Below are 14,534 nucleotides of genomic sequence, written 5' to 3' on the forward strand. Positions count from 1 at the left end.
GATTGTAGTTTGAACGTTTAACAGATGGCCTTTAGAGCCCATTCTCCTTGCGTCTAATATGTATAAATTGTAACTTAGTGCTTTTATTGTTAATTTTTAATAAATATTTGAGTCAGGATATCTGGTAGAAAGCACAACAGTTCTACTGAGTCATAGATTCCCTCTGTTAGTGAGTTTGAAACTTTTGTCTACTATATTTATTGCTTTCATTTCTCAAACTTTATGCTTCAATTTAAACTGTAACAAGTCCAGCAGACCATATAGAAATTTAACCTTATATTTTTTATTGGACTAGGTCTCCTTTTCCGGACATACAGTTTTCCAAATAACATTATGCGTGAACTTTTTTGCCAAACTGGTTTGTGTATAAATAGATCCAGAAGTAAGAGATATATTTATGAAGTGTGTTACTGATGTGTAATGGGCTCATAGCCACAAATTAAGGTGTGAAATATAATTATTTTCCTTTAACCAGATTTAATTTTTATTGGATAGTACTAGCAACATCTTAGGCATATATTTTGTTTAATTGAGCCTTGGTTGTGTGTGTTTATATCCATTTGCATTTAAAAAAATAAATCTGCCATTATATTACTAAGGGCATTCCTTATAAAACAAATGAGCAAAAAAAAAAAAATGAGCAAAATTTTCAAGTGATAATAATATAGCAAAGTAACACGCTGACAAAGAGTTAGTTCCACTTTCAGAATGATAGTGTGAAGAGCTCCTTGGATGTGCTCCTCACCCTCAAAAAACCAAAGCTGCAAAACTATAAAAACACAACTCTGTAAATTCTCTGAAAATTATCCAAAAGGCAAGGAAGATTATCAGTTTACTAAGTAACTCAGTAAGAGCATCAAGAGCTGCATCACTTGAGCCATGACCCTCTCCCTCCCTTCCCCACGGTAGCCTGGCCGGATGAAAGTTCCACTCCAGGCAGGTGAGGACAGGAATATGGGACTACTGCTCCTGTCAGCTCTCAGTCAAGGGTTCCCATCTCACAGGAAGGGCAGCCCACCAGCATTTCTCATCCCTCCAACTCTGAAGAGGCCAGATTTCTGATGGGTGTGGCCGAGATAGAGCTCCCTTTCCCCCAGGCAACTAACATTCACAAGAGAGAGTTTCTACCCCAAGCATGACAGGCCAAGAATACTGGGGCCCTGGTCACTCTCATTACAACTCACTCATAGGGCAGGGAATTTCTGGGAGAGTCAAGCCCATGAAGACTGGTGGCTTTGTGCTAGACCACTAGCACAAAAGTACTGGGTCCAAGATTTTACCAGTAGTAAAAAAGAGTTCCAAAACTCTTTCCCAAATAAGATGACTATTCAAAACAAAGTGGGGCAAAGTTCAAGTCTAAGGATACTCTCAAAAACAGTAGCCCTTCTTCATTAGCAACAAGCTAAATCATAGGCCAACTGATTTGCCAGAGAGAACCAGGGAAAGAGATAGATACAGAACTGAATGAAAACCCTGGAGTTGAAAAGTACCAAAAACTCGAAAAATGTGTTAGAGAGGTTCAACAGTAGATTTGAACTGGAAGAAAACAGGATTAGCAAACTTGAAGTTAGACCAATAGCTAATAAGGGCCAGGCAGTGCTAGTGGTAAAGAACCCACCTGTCCATGCAGGAAATGTAAGAGACGTGGGTTCAACCCCTGAATTGGGAAGATCCACTGGAGGAGGGCATGTCCATCCACCCTGGTATTCTTGCTGGACTACAGTCCATAGGGTCGCAAAGAGTTGGACAATACTGAAGTGACTTAGCACGGCACAATTTGAAGACCAGAGATAAAAGAGTGAAGAAAAATGAACAGAGCATTAGAGAATGTGAGGTGCCTTTCAGCACACCCACAGAAGCACAATGGGTATACCAGAACAAGAGGAGAAAAACCAATGAAGCAGAAAAAATAATTATTCAAGGAAATAATAGCTGGAAAGTGTCAAATTAGCTGAAAGTGAGAATGCAATCTACAGAATGGAGCAAAGGATACACAAGTTACAGATAACAAAAGATTTGTATCCAGAGTATATAGAGATTTATAACTCAACATAAAAAAACAAATGACCCAATTTTTTTAAATGTACAAAGGATTTTAATAGACATTTATCCAGAGAACATAGACAAATAACTAATAAATACATGCTCAACATCATTAATATTTAAACAAAAAAATTGAAACCATGATATACAACTTCATACACGTTGCATGTGTCCTCAGCATGTCTGATTCTTTGTGCACTGATTGACTGCAACCGGCCAGGCTCCTCTGTCCATGGCATTCTCCAGGCAAGAATACTGGAGTGGGTTGTCATTTCCTTCTCCAAGGGATCTTCCCGACCCAGGGATGCAACCGGCCTCTCCTGCATCTCCTGCACTGGCAGGCAAGTTCTTACCACTAGCACTACCAGGGGAGTCCAGGCTACAGTCCAAAGGCTAGCAAAGAGTCGGACATGGCTGAGCGACTGAGTAGACATTGCATGTTTTAGTGAGTTCTAAATCAGGAAAAAACATAAAACATAAATCAGGAAAATAAGTGAGCCTCAAATATATGGGTGTGCTACCTGAATTGGGGTTAAGGGTCAGGGATTTGCACTTAAAAATTTCTATATCAACCAGGACCAGGTCCACCAATATTTATTGAGAATTTTTAAAAGTGTAAAGAAGATCTTAAGAAATTATCCTAATTTTGAGATAATATTGACCCTTTAGAATGAAATTTGTAAGTTTACAGCAGACTTAAGAATAGTTAAAAAGTATATGAAATTCTATTTTAACTTTATCTGTTAGGTTTATTATTTTAGTTATCCTGGAGAAGAAATAGTGTGAAAAATGTGATGACAAAATTCCTTAAAATCCTTGTCTTGCTACTTGGCGTCACTAATTGGATTGTTTTTAAAAAACTTTCTTTTTCTTAAAAAATATTTATTCTTATCTATTTATTTATTTAACTTCACTGGGTCTTAGTTGTGGCATGTGGGATCTAGTTCCCAACCAGGACTTGAACCTGGCCGCATGCATTGGAAGTACAAAGTCTTAGCCACTGGACAACCAGGGAAGTCCCTGGGCTTTTAATTTATAGATTCTGCTAGATGGTTTAGATGCATGTGACACTAGGTTTAATAATCACATTCATGTACTCCTTGCAATTTATTTATTTGTTTCTAAATCTATCCTTGGAGGATGTAAGAAGAGGAAAAAAATATCACAATTGTGGTAGGCCAAGTAAGCATTGTTGTCACTGACAGAACACTTGAGAAATGTGACCAATAATTGATAAACATTTTTGGTGTCCAGTATGGGTACCTTTAGTAAAAATAAATTAAAAAAATCTATGTCTCAGACTCTATAAAGATTAAAAAATAAATTTTTCACTTTTCAGATATGGTCTCGCAAGGTGGTTACACTACAGACTATTTGTTTCTTGGAAATTTTATATATACGGTAAGATCATCCATGTAGATTATCGCTTATCCTAGTGTTTAATGAAACAATTAAAGCATTAGTGACAGTAGTGATTTTCAAGAAGGCACTGTTATAATGGTTGCATTATTTATGTTTCTAGAAATGTGAAATGCATATACATTTGTTGTTGTTCATGCAGGGGGTGTTCTTCTGTGTCTTGTCATTACATAACTTGCCTTGGTGATGGCTTCAAATCAGCCCATGAAAGTCTACCTTTCAGGGCTGCTTGTGTAGATAACTCACCATTATTTATTCAACTAGCCTCCAGCTAGTGGATGTGAAGGTTGTTTGGGATTCTTTGCCACTATGAACAATGCTGCAAAGATGATTCTTTATGCCCATGAGTAACTATATCTTAGGATAAATTTCCAGAAGTGTAATTTCTGGATCAGAGGGTATTGTGAATCTTGAAAAACCTTAGCTATTTATCCCCAGTAGAGTTGGCAAAAATTTAGTGATAGAAATATTTGCTTCCCCACCATAGTTCAAGGCCAGTGGGCGTGATCATATCACACTTTCTGATCTAGTCAGCAAAATGATTGTTTTGCAGTTTTTGCTTTGAGGGTCAGCACAGTCACAAGAGATTGTAATCCACTTCTAATCTGAGTCAGATCTTCCACACTGTTCATAAAGAATATAAATAGAAGAGCTGAAAACATAAGCATGGGATTTTCATCATATGATTCAGAGCTGCCAAATAAGGAACACTTATTGAAAGTGTAGCATTTTCTCTATTACTAAAATGCAGCAAAACACTTAGCAACCTAATGACATCACAGCTTAGCAGACGTGGTAGAGAGCCATGGGGTGAGGGTCAGGAAGCATGTGTGGAGGGGCAGATTCTAATGGAAAGTTTTAATACGTTTTCTCCAATCTCTTTCCCTTTGTATTGCACCTGGCGCCTTGCACAGTATGTTGTTGTCACTGTTTGTCTGAAAGCTGGTTTGGAAACACTGTCTTGGAATAAAGTGAGTATTTGTTAAGATATTTCCTTAATCTAGTATAGTTGTTGGCATGCTGATGTCCTTCTTCAGCTTCAGAAAAGTAATAAGCCTTTTTTTCCTAGTCTCCACATTTTACTTCTTGTGTTATATGTTTGAATGATTATTTAAACCAGAGGAAAGGCATACTAGTCATCTAATGGCTAGTCGAATATTCATTTTCCTGCCTAATGTTTGAAACAGATTCAATTTATCATGACATTAATTGAATATTCATTTCCCTGCCTTACATTTGAAATAGATTCACTTTATCACGACATTAATTGAGACCCTTAATTCACTATTATCCAAGTACAGAATGATAAGAGAGAATTTAGCAAATACAGAAAAAAAAGGAAAATACATACCGCTTATTCCTTTCGGTGTCAATGATGTTGACATTTTGGCTTCTTTGTCTTTGTTCTATGTAGTCTCCCCCCACCCCTCTATAAAAACAAGATTATAATGTACCTAATATTTTACAAGTTGCTTTTTTTCACTTAATGACAGATCTTTAATGTTTTTCCAAGTTTTTAATTTTTATGCCTTATTAATTGACGGAATAATGTTTCAGCACATGGGTGCTTGTTATTTGCATTACTTTATTTATTAAAAATTTTTGTATTAGTTTTAGAAAATTATTTTAACTTTAGTTACTGTAAATGATATATAATCAGTACTGTTATCAATACAGATGTACTTACAGATATGAGTAATGATTACCTTAGGATATTATTAGAAGTGTAATTTCTGATAAATTAAGCAGAATTTTAGTTTTTATGACATCAATAGTTTAAATAAATTGTATGTGTATCCGCACATACGTATTTACATCTATAAATAAGTTGTGTCTCAAGTTGTACTCAAAAAGTTTCTGAGAGAAAATGAATTTTCATGTGTTTGTCACTTTTGAAGAACTAAGTTGCTGCAGCCTATGATATATTCCTTTTCTGATGCAATCAATTCAGAGTTCTGACTGTCACCATCCCTTCTGGACCCCAACACTAAGTTGGAACCAAGGAGTTATGAGAAAAAACATTTTATTACAAATTATAAGGCAATCTAATTGTATTATACCATATTTATGGAGCATAGACCGCTTCCGTCATCTGCATTTCTGAACCTCATTTGTGAATAAGGCAATAATTTAAGGTCAAAACACACTTAGAACTACACGAGGTGTCTCTTCTGGCCTAAGACGGATTGGGCTCCCGCCTTACAGCTCACCTGGGGGCTAGGAAGGAGTGGTGATGGAGGCAGGAGAGAGAAGGGCTTGTTTCTCACCTTTGTGCTGATGCTGCCCTGCCTATGGGGAGGGCTGAGGAGGCAGTGTCTTCACTGGGGAGGAGGGTGATGCTGGAAGCCACGGATCAGGTGCAGAAAGCGAGCAAGGGCAGAGAGACACAGAACACAACTCTAAGCAACAATGGGGGCTGGCTGCCTCCAGAAGGTGATGATCCCAACAGAGACTCGTCCGAAAATACTCTCGAAGCCACACAGAATATCTCACATTGCATATGATGCATGATGCCGACTCTAAGGGAACTCTTACAGGAAAACTCACTGCAGTTCTGGAGAGTTTGAAGTTCATAGCTTCAAACTGATCCTCTTCTCCATCATCTGTGTTATCATGAGACAGAGTCCTCAAGAGACCAGTTCTGTTTACTCTAATCGGAGAAAGAATTGTTTGGGTTAGAGGCTATTTTTAAGGAGCGTGAAAAAGTGCCTTTGAAAATGACTCCTAAGCAAATAATATATACTCGGAGAAGTAACAGATTTGGGGGTTTTTCTCTATAGTTTTTGTTCAGTATACTGCTCATTACTTAGTCATCTCTGAACAAAATATTAAGGAAAAGAACCAAAATCCTATTAGGATATCCTCCTGCCAATTCAGGAGACACAGGAGACACAAGTTCAATTCCCGTCGGGAAGATCCCCTGAAGCAGAAAATTGCAACCCACTTCAGTATTCTTGCCTGGGAAATCCCATAGACAGAAGAACCTGATGGGCTACAGTATACAGGGTCTCAAAGAGTCGAACACGACTTGGCAACTAAACAAAAACAATTAGGATAAGAACACTTGATCTAGTCTAGCCAGTTGCCTTATTATGTATAGATAATACATCTTAGGCCTGCTCAGTTTAAGTGGTGTACCCACTGTGGCCAAGGATAGAACACAGGTCTCCTAGTCATTTTCCTCACTATTCTCCTGCTAACACCAACTGCTCAAAGCAACAGATTACAGATCCACAGAAGGGTCTACTGTTTTAGCACCTATCATCGCAGAATCTGGTATCAGTTCCCAGACTCAGGCCTGGTCAGTGGTACTTAAGTTGTAGTCTCAGCCAGAATGGCATATACAGTTGATACGTACACAAAGCCTACCAGTTCCGGTCAGTCTAAGGATCACAACTTCTGCCATTGTTCCACAGTTATTCATATGGAGCAAGTATGATACATTCAAATTTTTATCTCTCAATGATTTGTATTAAAAATTTTTTTTTTACTGTAAAGAACTTTGTATTAATAAACAGACAGAAGCCCAAGTCTCATTAAATCACCCAGCAGTTGTAATGAACCACATCTATTAAGAGTCGATCTTTTTGCTGAAGACTCTGAACATCACTTGGCTTGGGTGAACAAGGTACAGTTGTTTTTGATACTTGCCATACAACGGTGCCTTGAGTTCATAGCAAAGTATTCTGAGAAAGATGTTAGGAAGTCTCAAATACCAACAAATTGAAAAATGATCAACTTCTTCATATGAGAACTTATGGTTTGGACAAATGGATTTTGATAGCTGATTAACAGAGTTTTTAAAAATGTCCTTTTAAATAGAGGAGGCTGAAATATTTCTGCTACTCTTCTGTCTGCAGTTTACCCATTTCGCCATTTGGGGCAGCATAATGATTTGGCTGGGGTTTTTTGCGGTTTACTCCTCCCTCTGGCCAACTGTTGCTGTTGCTCCTGAGATGACAGGACAGGTGAGTGTGCTCTAAATCTCTCCCTCTCACTTTCGAAAGACAGTGTTGCCAGAAACTGGGTTTCTGTTTGATAGTATTTTTCTTTTAGCACTTTGAATTTATGGACCCAATGTCTTCTGGTCTGATTAGTGTTTCTGATGAGAAATCTGCTAGTGATCTCACTGAGGATCCTTGTATGCGGTGATTTACTTCTCTCTTGCCGCTTTCAAGATTCTCTTTTTGCATTTTGAACGTTTCAATGAAGGTATTAAATTAAGTTAGTTAATACTATATTTAGGTTTTATATACCTGTTTATTTAATTGATTTAGTAGTTCTAGATTCATATGACTGCAGTCATATGGATTCATATCCGTACCTTTCCTGACATCTCCAAGTTGTGTTTTTTTGTGGAGGGGAGGAAACGAAAAGCTGCTCTTTGTGCTCATTGTCGGCAAACTAAAAGATTCTTATTTAAATGTCCCTTATCTCTGCTTATTCGCAGGTCAATATGGCTCTGATGTGTCCACACTTTTGGCTGGGTTTTTTCATTGTCCCGATTGTGTGCCTGATTCAAAATGTAGCGTGGAAATCGTAAGTTGAAAAATGAAGTGGTAACCAGAGAATATATTATCATAGTTAATTATCCTTTATAATTGTATGGCTCTCAAATTAAACACTTAGTTTAATGCCACCCTGTGAATATTAAATGCCATGGAGCTTTTAAAGGGAGAAAATGCCTTTTGCTTTTTGCCACTGGAGATTTACCAGCAATCAATTTAGGAAAAAAAGATGGAATCAAATGTATGAGAGGGAAATTTGGTAGAAATATTATAAAGTTCCTAATTTTTTTCTGAAAAGAGGTCCATTTCTTCACTCTTCAGTGTGGAACTCTTATCTACTTTACAGGAAACAAAATGTGATACCAGATGATCACAGATTAAGAATTAACGATAAAATAAGAACTAGAAGGGAAATACTGAAATTAGAAAGTCATTCTTTACTTTAAAAAAATTTGGCATAGGGGTCTTTCAAATCCAGTTCTTCCAGAACATTTAAATATTAGATTGAAAAAGTGTTAGACATTCAGTCGTGTCTGACTCTCTTGCAACGCCATGGGCTGTAGCCCACCAGGCTTCTCTGCCCATGGGATTCTCTAGGCAAGAATCTGGAGTGGTTAGCCATTCCCTTCTCCAGGGGATCTTCCTGCCAGGAATTGAACCTGGGTCTCCAGCATGGTAGGCAGATACCTCTATTGTCTGAGCCAATATTATCAGATTTGTTGTTCAGTTGCTCAGTCATGTCTGACTTTTTACAACCCCATGGACTGTAGCACGCCAGGCATCTTTGTCTTTCACCATCTCACAGAGCTTCCTCAAACTCATGTCCATGGTATTAGTGATGCCATTCAACAATCTCATCCTCTGTCATTCCCTTCTCCTTCTGCTTCAATCTTTCCCAGCATCAGGGTCTTTTCTAATGAGTCGGCACTTCACATCAGGTAGTCAAAATATTGGAGCTTCAGTTTCAAAATCAGCCCTTCCAGTATATATTCAGGACTGATTTCCTTTAGGATGGATTGGTTGGATCTCCTTGCTGTCCAAAGGACTCTCTAAGAGTCTTCTCCAACACCACAGATCAAAAGCATCAATTCTTCTGCACTCAGCTTTCTTTACAGTCCAACTCACATCCATATATGACTACTGGAAAAACCATAGCTTTGACCAGATGGACCTTTGTCTGCAAAGTAATGTCTCTGCTTTTTAATATGTTGTCTAGGTTGGTCATAACTTTCCTTCCAAGGAGCAAGTGTCTTTAAATTTCATGGCTGCAGTCACCATCTGCAGTGATTTTGGAGTCCAAGAAAATAAAGTCTGTCACTGTTTCCATTGTTCGCCCATCTATTTGCCATGAAGTGATGGGACCAGATGCCAGGATCTTAGTTTTTGAATGTTGAGATTTAAGCCAATTTTTTCACTCTCCTCTTTCACTTTCATCAAGAGGCTCTTTAATTCCTCTTTGCTTTCTGCCATAAAGGTGGTGTCATCTGCATATCTGAGGTTGTTGATATTTCTCCTGGCAATCTTGATTCTAGCTTTGCTTCATCCAGTCCAGCATTTCTCATGATGCACTCGGCATATAAATTAAGAAAGCAGGGTAACAATATATAGCCTTGACCTACTGCTTTCCCAGGTTGAACCAGTTTGTTGTCCCATGTCTAGTTCTAACGGTTGCTTCTTGACCTGCACATAGGTTTCACAGGAGGCAGGTAAGGTGTCTGGTATTCCCATCTCTTGAAGAATTTTCCACAGTTTGCTGTGATTCACAGAGTCAAAGGCTTTAGTGTAGTCAATAAAGCAGAAGTAGATGCTTTTCTGGGTTTCCCCAATGGCTCAATGGGTAAAGAATCAGTTTGCAATGCAGGAGACACAGGAGATGCGGGTTTGATCCCTGGGTGGGGAAGATCCCCTAGAGAAGGAAATGACAACCCATTCCAGTATCCTTGCCTGGAAAATCCCATTAACGGAGGAGCCTGGAAGTCTACAGTTGATAGAGTTGCTAAGAATCGGACATGACTGAGTGACTTCACTCACTCAGTCATTCAGATGTTTTTCTGGAATTGTCTTGCTTTCTCTATGATCCAATGGATGTTGCAGTTTGATCTCTGGCTCCTCTCAGTCAGTTCAGTTCAGTTCAGTCACTCAGTCATGTCCGACTCTTTGTGACCCCATGGACTGCAGCACACCAGGCCTCTCTGTCCATCACCAACTCCTGGAGCTTGCTCAAACTCATGTCCATCGAGTCGGTGATCCCATCCAACCACCTCATCCTCTGTTGTTACCTTCTTGTCCTGCCTTCGATCTTTCCCAGCATCAGGGTCTTTTCCAACGAGTCATTTTTTTACATCAGGTGCCCAAAGTATTGGAATTTCACCTTTAGCATCAGTCCTTCCAATGAATATTCAGGACTGATGTCCTTTAAGATTAACTGGTTTGATCTCCTTGCAGTCCAAGGGACTTTCAAGAGTCTTCTCTAACACTACAGTTCAAAAGCATCAATTCTTTGGTACTCAGCCTTCTTTATGGTCCAACTGTCAAATTCATACATGACTACTGGAAAAACCATAGCTTTGACTATATGGACCTTTGTTGGTAAAGTAATGTCTCTGCTTTTTAATATGCTGTCTAGATTTGTCATAGCTTAACATCTAGGAGTCTCGCTTCACATACTGTTGAAGACTAGATTGGAAAATTTTGAGCATACTTTACTAGACTGTGAAATGAGTGCAATTGTGCAGTAGTTTGAACATTCTTTGGTATTGCCCTTTATTGGGACTGTAATGAACACTGACCTTTTCCCATCCTGTGGCCATTGCTGAGTTTTCCATATTTGCTGGCATTTTGAGTGCAGCACTTTAACAGCATCATCTTTCAGGATTTGAAGTAGCTCAGTTTGAATTCCATCACTCCACTAGCTTTGTTCGTAGTGATGCTCCCTAAGGCCCACTTGACTTCACACTCTAGGTGTCTGTCTCTAGGTGAGTGATCACACCATCATGGTTATCTGGGTTATGAAGATCTTTTTTGTATAGTTCTGTGTATTCTTGCCACCTTTTTAAAAATATTTTCTGCTTCTGTTAGGTCCATACCATTTCTGTCCTTCATTGTGCCCATCTTTGCATGAAATGTTTCCTTGGTATCTCTGATTTTCTTGAACACATCTCTAATCTTTCCCATTCTAATGTTTTCCTCTATTTCTTTGCTTTGTTCACTGAGGAAGACTTTCTTATCTCTCCTTGCTATTTTTTGTAACTCTGCATTCAGATGGGTATATCTTTCCTTTTCTCCTTTGCCTTTTGCTTCTCTTCTTTTCTCAGCTATTTGTGAGGCCTCCTCAGACAACCATTTTGCCTTTTTGCATTTCTTTTTCTTGGGGATGGTCTTGATCACTGCCTCCTATACAATGTCACAAACCTCCGTGCATAGTTCTTCAGGCACTCTGTCTACCAGATCTAATCCCTTGAATCTATTTGCCACTTACATTGTATAATCGTAAGGGATTTGATTTAGGTCATAAGTGAATAGCCTAGTGGCTTTCCCTACTTTCTTCAATTTAAGTCTGAATTTTGCAATAAAGAGTTCATGATATGAGTCACAGTCAGCTCCTGGTTTTGTTTTTGCTGACTGTATAGAGCTTTCCATCTTCAGCTGTGAAGAATATAATCAATCTGATTTCGGTACTGACCATCTGTGATGTCCATGTGTAGAGTCATCTCTTGCGTTGTTGGAAGAGGGTATTTGCTATGACCAGTGCATTCTCTTGGCAAAACACTGTTAGCCTTTGTCCTGCTTCATTTTGTACTCCAAGGTGAAACTTGCCTGTCATTCCAGGTATCTCTTGACTTCCTACTTTTGCATTCTAGTCCCCTACGATGAAAAGGACATCTTTTTTTCTTTTTTTTTGGTGTTAGTTTTAGAAGGTCTTATTAGAAGATCTCAATTTTTTTTTTTTTTTTTTTTTACTAAGTCTAACAGAAAGGGGGTGGGGAAAAGACTAAGGTGTTAGAAATCCCTGTCTCCAATACTGAAGGTAAATGTAAATGTAAATGTAAATGGAATGTAAACGTAAATGTAAAGGTAAATTTTAAATGTAAATGGAGAAGGAAATGGCAACCCAGTCCAGTGTTCTTGCCTGGAAAATCCCATGGATGGAGGAGCCTGGTAGGCTTATAGTTAATGGGATCGCAAAGAGTTGGACACGACTGAGCAACTTCACTTTCACTTTAAATGCTAAAGAACTCATGAAATTAAAATTTTTTTAAAATATTTATTTGTTTATCTGGCTGCATTGGGTCTTAGTTCTGGCATGCAGGATCTTAGATGTGTCACGTGAGCGCTCTCGTTGCGGCACGTGGATTCTGTAGCTGTGGCACACAGACTCAGTATTTGTGGTGTGCAGGCTCAGCACATACCCAGACACATCCAGGCTCTTACAGACAGTCAGCAGTATTTGAGGTGGCTGGTTGCTAATTCACATTGTCCAAATCTGTAATGCTCTCGGGGCTTCCCAGGTGGCACAGTGGTAAAGAATACACCTGCCAATACTGGAGACATAGGAGATGCGAGTTTGATCCCTGGGTTGGGACGATCCCCTGGAGGAGGGCTTGGCAGCCCACTCCAGTATTCATGCCTGGAGAATCCCATGGACAGAGGATTCTGGCGGGCTATAGTCCCTGGGCTGCCCAGAGTCAGGCACGACTGAAGTGACTTAGCAGCAGCAGTTATGCTCTCAGTTACCAGAAAAGTAGGGGCTGCTGCTCACACGCAGACAAGACATGCTGCCTTGCGTCCCTCCACACTGCTTGTAGCCAAGGGGTGTCCAGCTGTCATCCAGGAGGGGAGAAACCATCACTCCCAGTGTGCAGAGCGCATGTGTTATGTCCCTTTTCTCTTTCCGTCTCTTACAGGATTAGAAACACCTGCCACAGAACTTTGCTGGAGGACGTTCGGGAGATGGAAAGCAGCGGAGTTCAGGTACTTCGCAGAGACTCTGCTCGGAGGTGAGGCAGTTCCCTTCATCCTGATTCTTGTGAAAAACCTGTTTCCCTTTTCTTTCCCCCTCCTCCCCTTTCCCTCCCAGGGGTATGGGGATTGACCCGCCATGGTTTCCCAGGTCCTCTTGGAATCTTGAGCATCGAATCCCCAGTAGGGCAGGCCCCTCTTCTGCTGCACCCCTCCATGGTCTTCCTTTCAACAATGGCTTCCTGGCCCCAAACCCTGAGGTCCTCCTCACTTCCTCTTCCTCACATCCCATGCCCAGGGCAGGGATCTCCTCAGGAAATCTCGTTCCTCTCATCAAGACTTTAACCTCTGCATGCACACCAGCCCCAGAGAGAGATCAGTTCCAACTGCTTGACATAACCTGGGAGCTGTCCTGAGTGAAAGGACCACGGGTCTCCTCAGTAACCATGTTGGACATTTGTTCTGGGCTTTCACTGGAGGCCTGGGCGTAACCTGGAGTTTCCAGTCAGCATTCTCTGAATCTGGAGTGTTTTTGCGGGGTTTCTAAGGCAAAGAATCAATCTTTGGAATATGCTGAATACCTACTACATTTAAGTGCTTTGTTAGGCTTAAAGGAAAGGAAAGGATGGAAAACAACTGATGGTGTGGCTTGGGTAAAGAGACCCAAAAGCATATTTAAAAGTTCTAGGGGGAAGCAACATTGTAGTACAGGCAAATCTAAAGCAAATGAATGGGGTGATTAACCAATATCCATGTATTTGGCATCTATTGAATATGTATGATTGATAGTACCAAGTGTGATGAGAATGAAGACTGGCTAGGACTCTTGCACAATCAGTTTGGATAACTGGTCATTCTAATCCATTTAAGCAAACACCTATCCTGTGACCCTGCAGCTCCATTTCTAGGTATTTACCCAAGAGAATTAAAAAAAATATGTCTACATATTCAGATACATGAAGCCATAAGAAAGCCTCAATCAGATTCAACCCCTAAAATATTTCACTGAGACTCATTAGCAAATTGTAGTCCAACAGGCTCCTCTGTCCATGGGATTCTCTAGGCGAGAATACTGGGATGGCTTGCCATTTCCTTCTCCAGGGAATATTCCCGACCCAGGGATTAAACCCAAATCTCCTGCATTGCAGGCAGATTCTTTATCATCTGAAATATATATATATTGATATGTATAATATACATATAAATATAAATATGTATTTATATGTATATATATATATTTATATGTATAAAACTGTGAAAAATCAAAGATGAAGAGAGACTCCTCAAAGCTGCAAAAGAAAAGAAGTTCATGACACAGAAGGGGATGCCCATGAGGCTATGAGAGGATTTCTCAGCAGAAACCTTCTAGGCTGAGAGATAGTAGGGTATCATGCTGAAGGAGAAAAAAAGCACCAACCAAGAATACTTCACTCAGCAGAGGTATATTTCAGAAGTGGAGAAGAGATAAAGAGTTTTCCAGACAAGCAAAAGCTGAAGGCATTTATCACCACTAGACTGGTCTTCAAAGGGGGACTCCCCTGGCAGTCCAGTGGTTGAAAATCCATCTGCCAATGCAGGAGACATGGGTTTGACCCCTGGTCCGGG

At 39.8% G+C, this 14,534-nt stretch overlaps 1 protein-coding gene across 1 annotated transcript in view; it reads left to right on the forward strand.

The window, feature by feature from the left end:
• LOC136144121 (phospholipid-transporting ATPase IB-like) overlaps positions 1-14,534 on the forward strand; it is a 93,779-nt gene that overhangs the window by 71,413 nt on the left and 7,832 nt on the right. Inside the window, exons 30-34 of the mRNA XM_065901795.1 lie at positions 3,383-3,444; positions 4,377-4,433; positions 7,323-7,430; positions 7,913-8,001; positions 12,875-12,967. Of these exons, the coding sequence (XP_065757867.1) occupies positions 3,383-3,444; positions 4,377-4,433; positions 7,323-7,430; positions 7,913-8,001; positions 12,875-12,967 (409 nt within the window). The remainder of the gene's footprint in view (positions 1-3,382; positions 3,445-4,376; positions 4,434-7,322; positions 7,431-7,912; positions 8,002-12,874; positions 12,968-14,534) is intronic.

Source organism: Muntiacus reevesi, chromosome 11 (assembly GCF_963930625.1).
Source record: "Muntiacus reevesi chromosome 11, mMunRee1.1, whole genome shotgun sequence".
NCBI classification, from domain to species: Eukaryota; Metazoa; Chordata; class Mammalia; order Artiodactyla; family Cervidae; genus Muntiacus; species Muntiacus reevesi.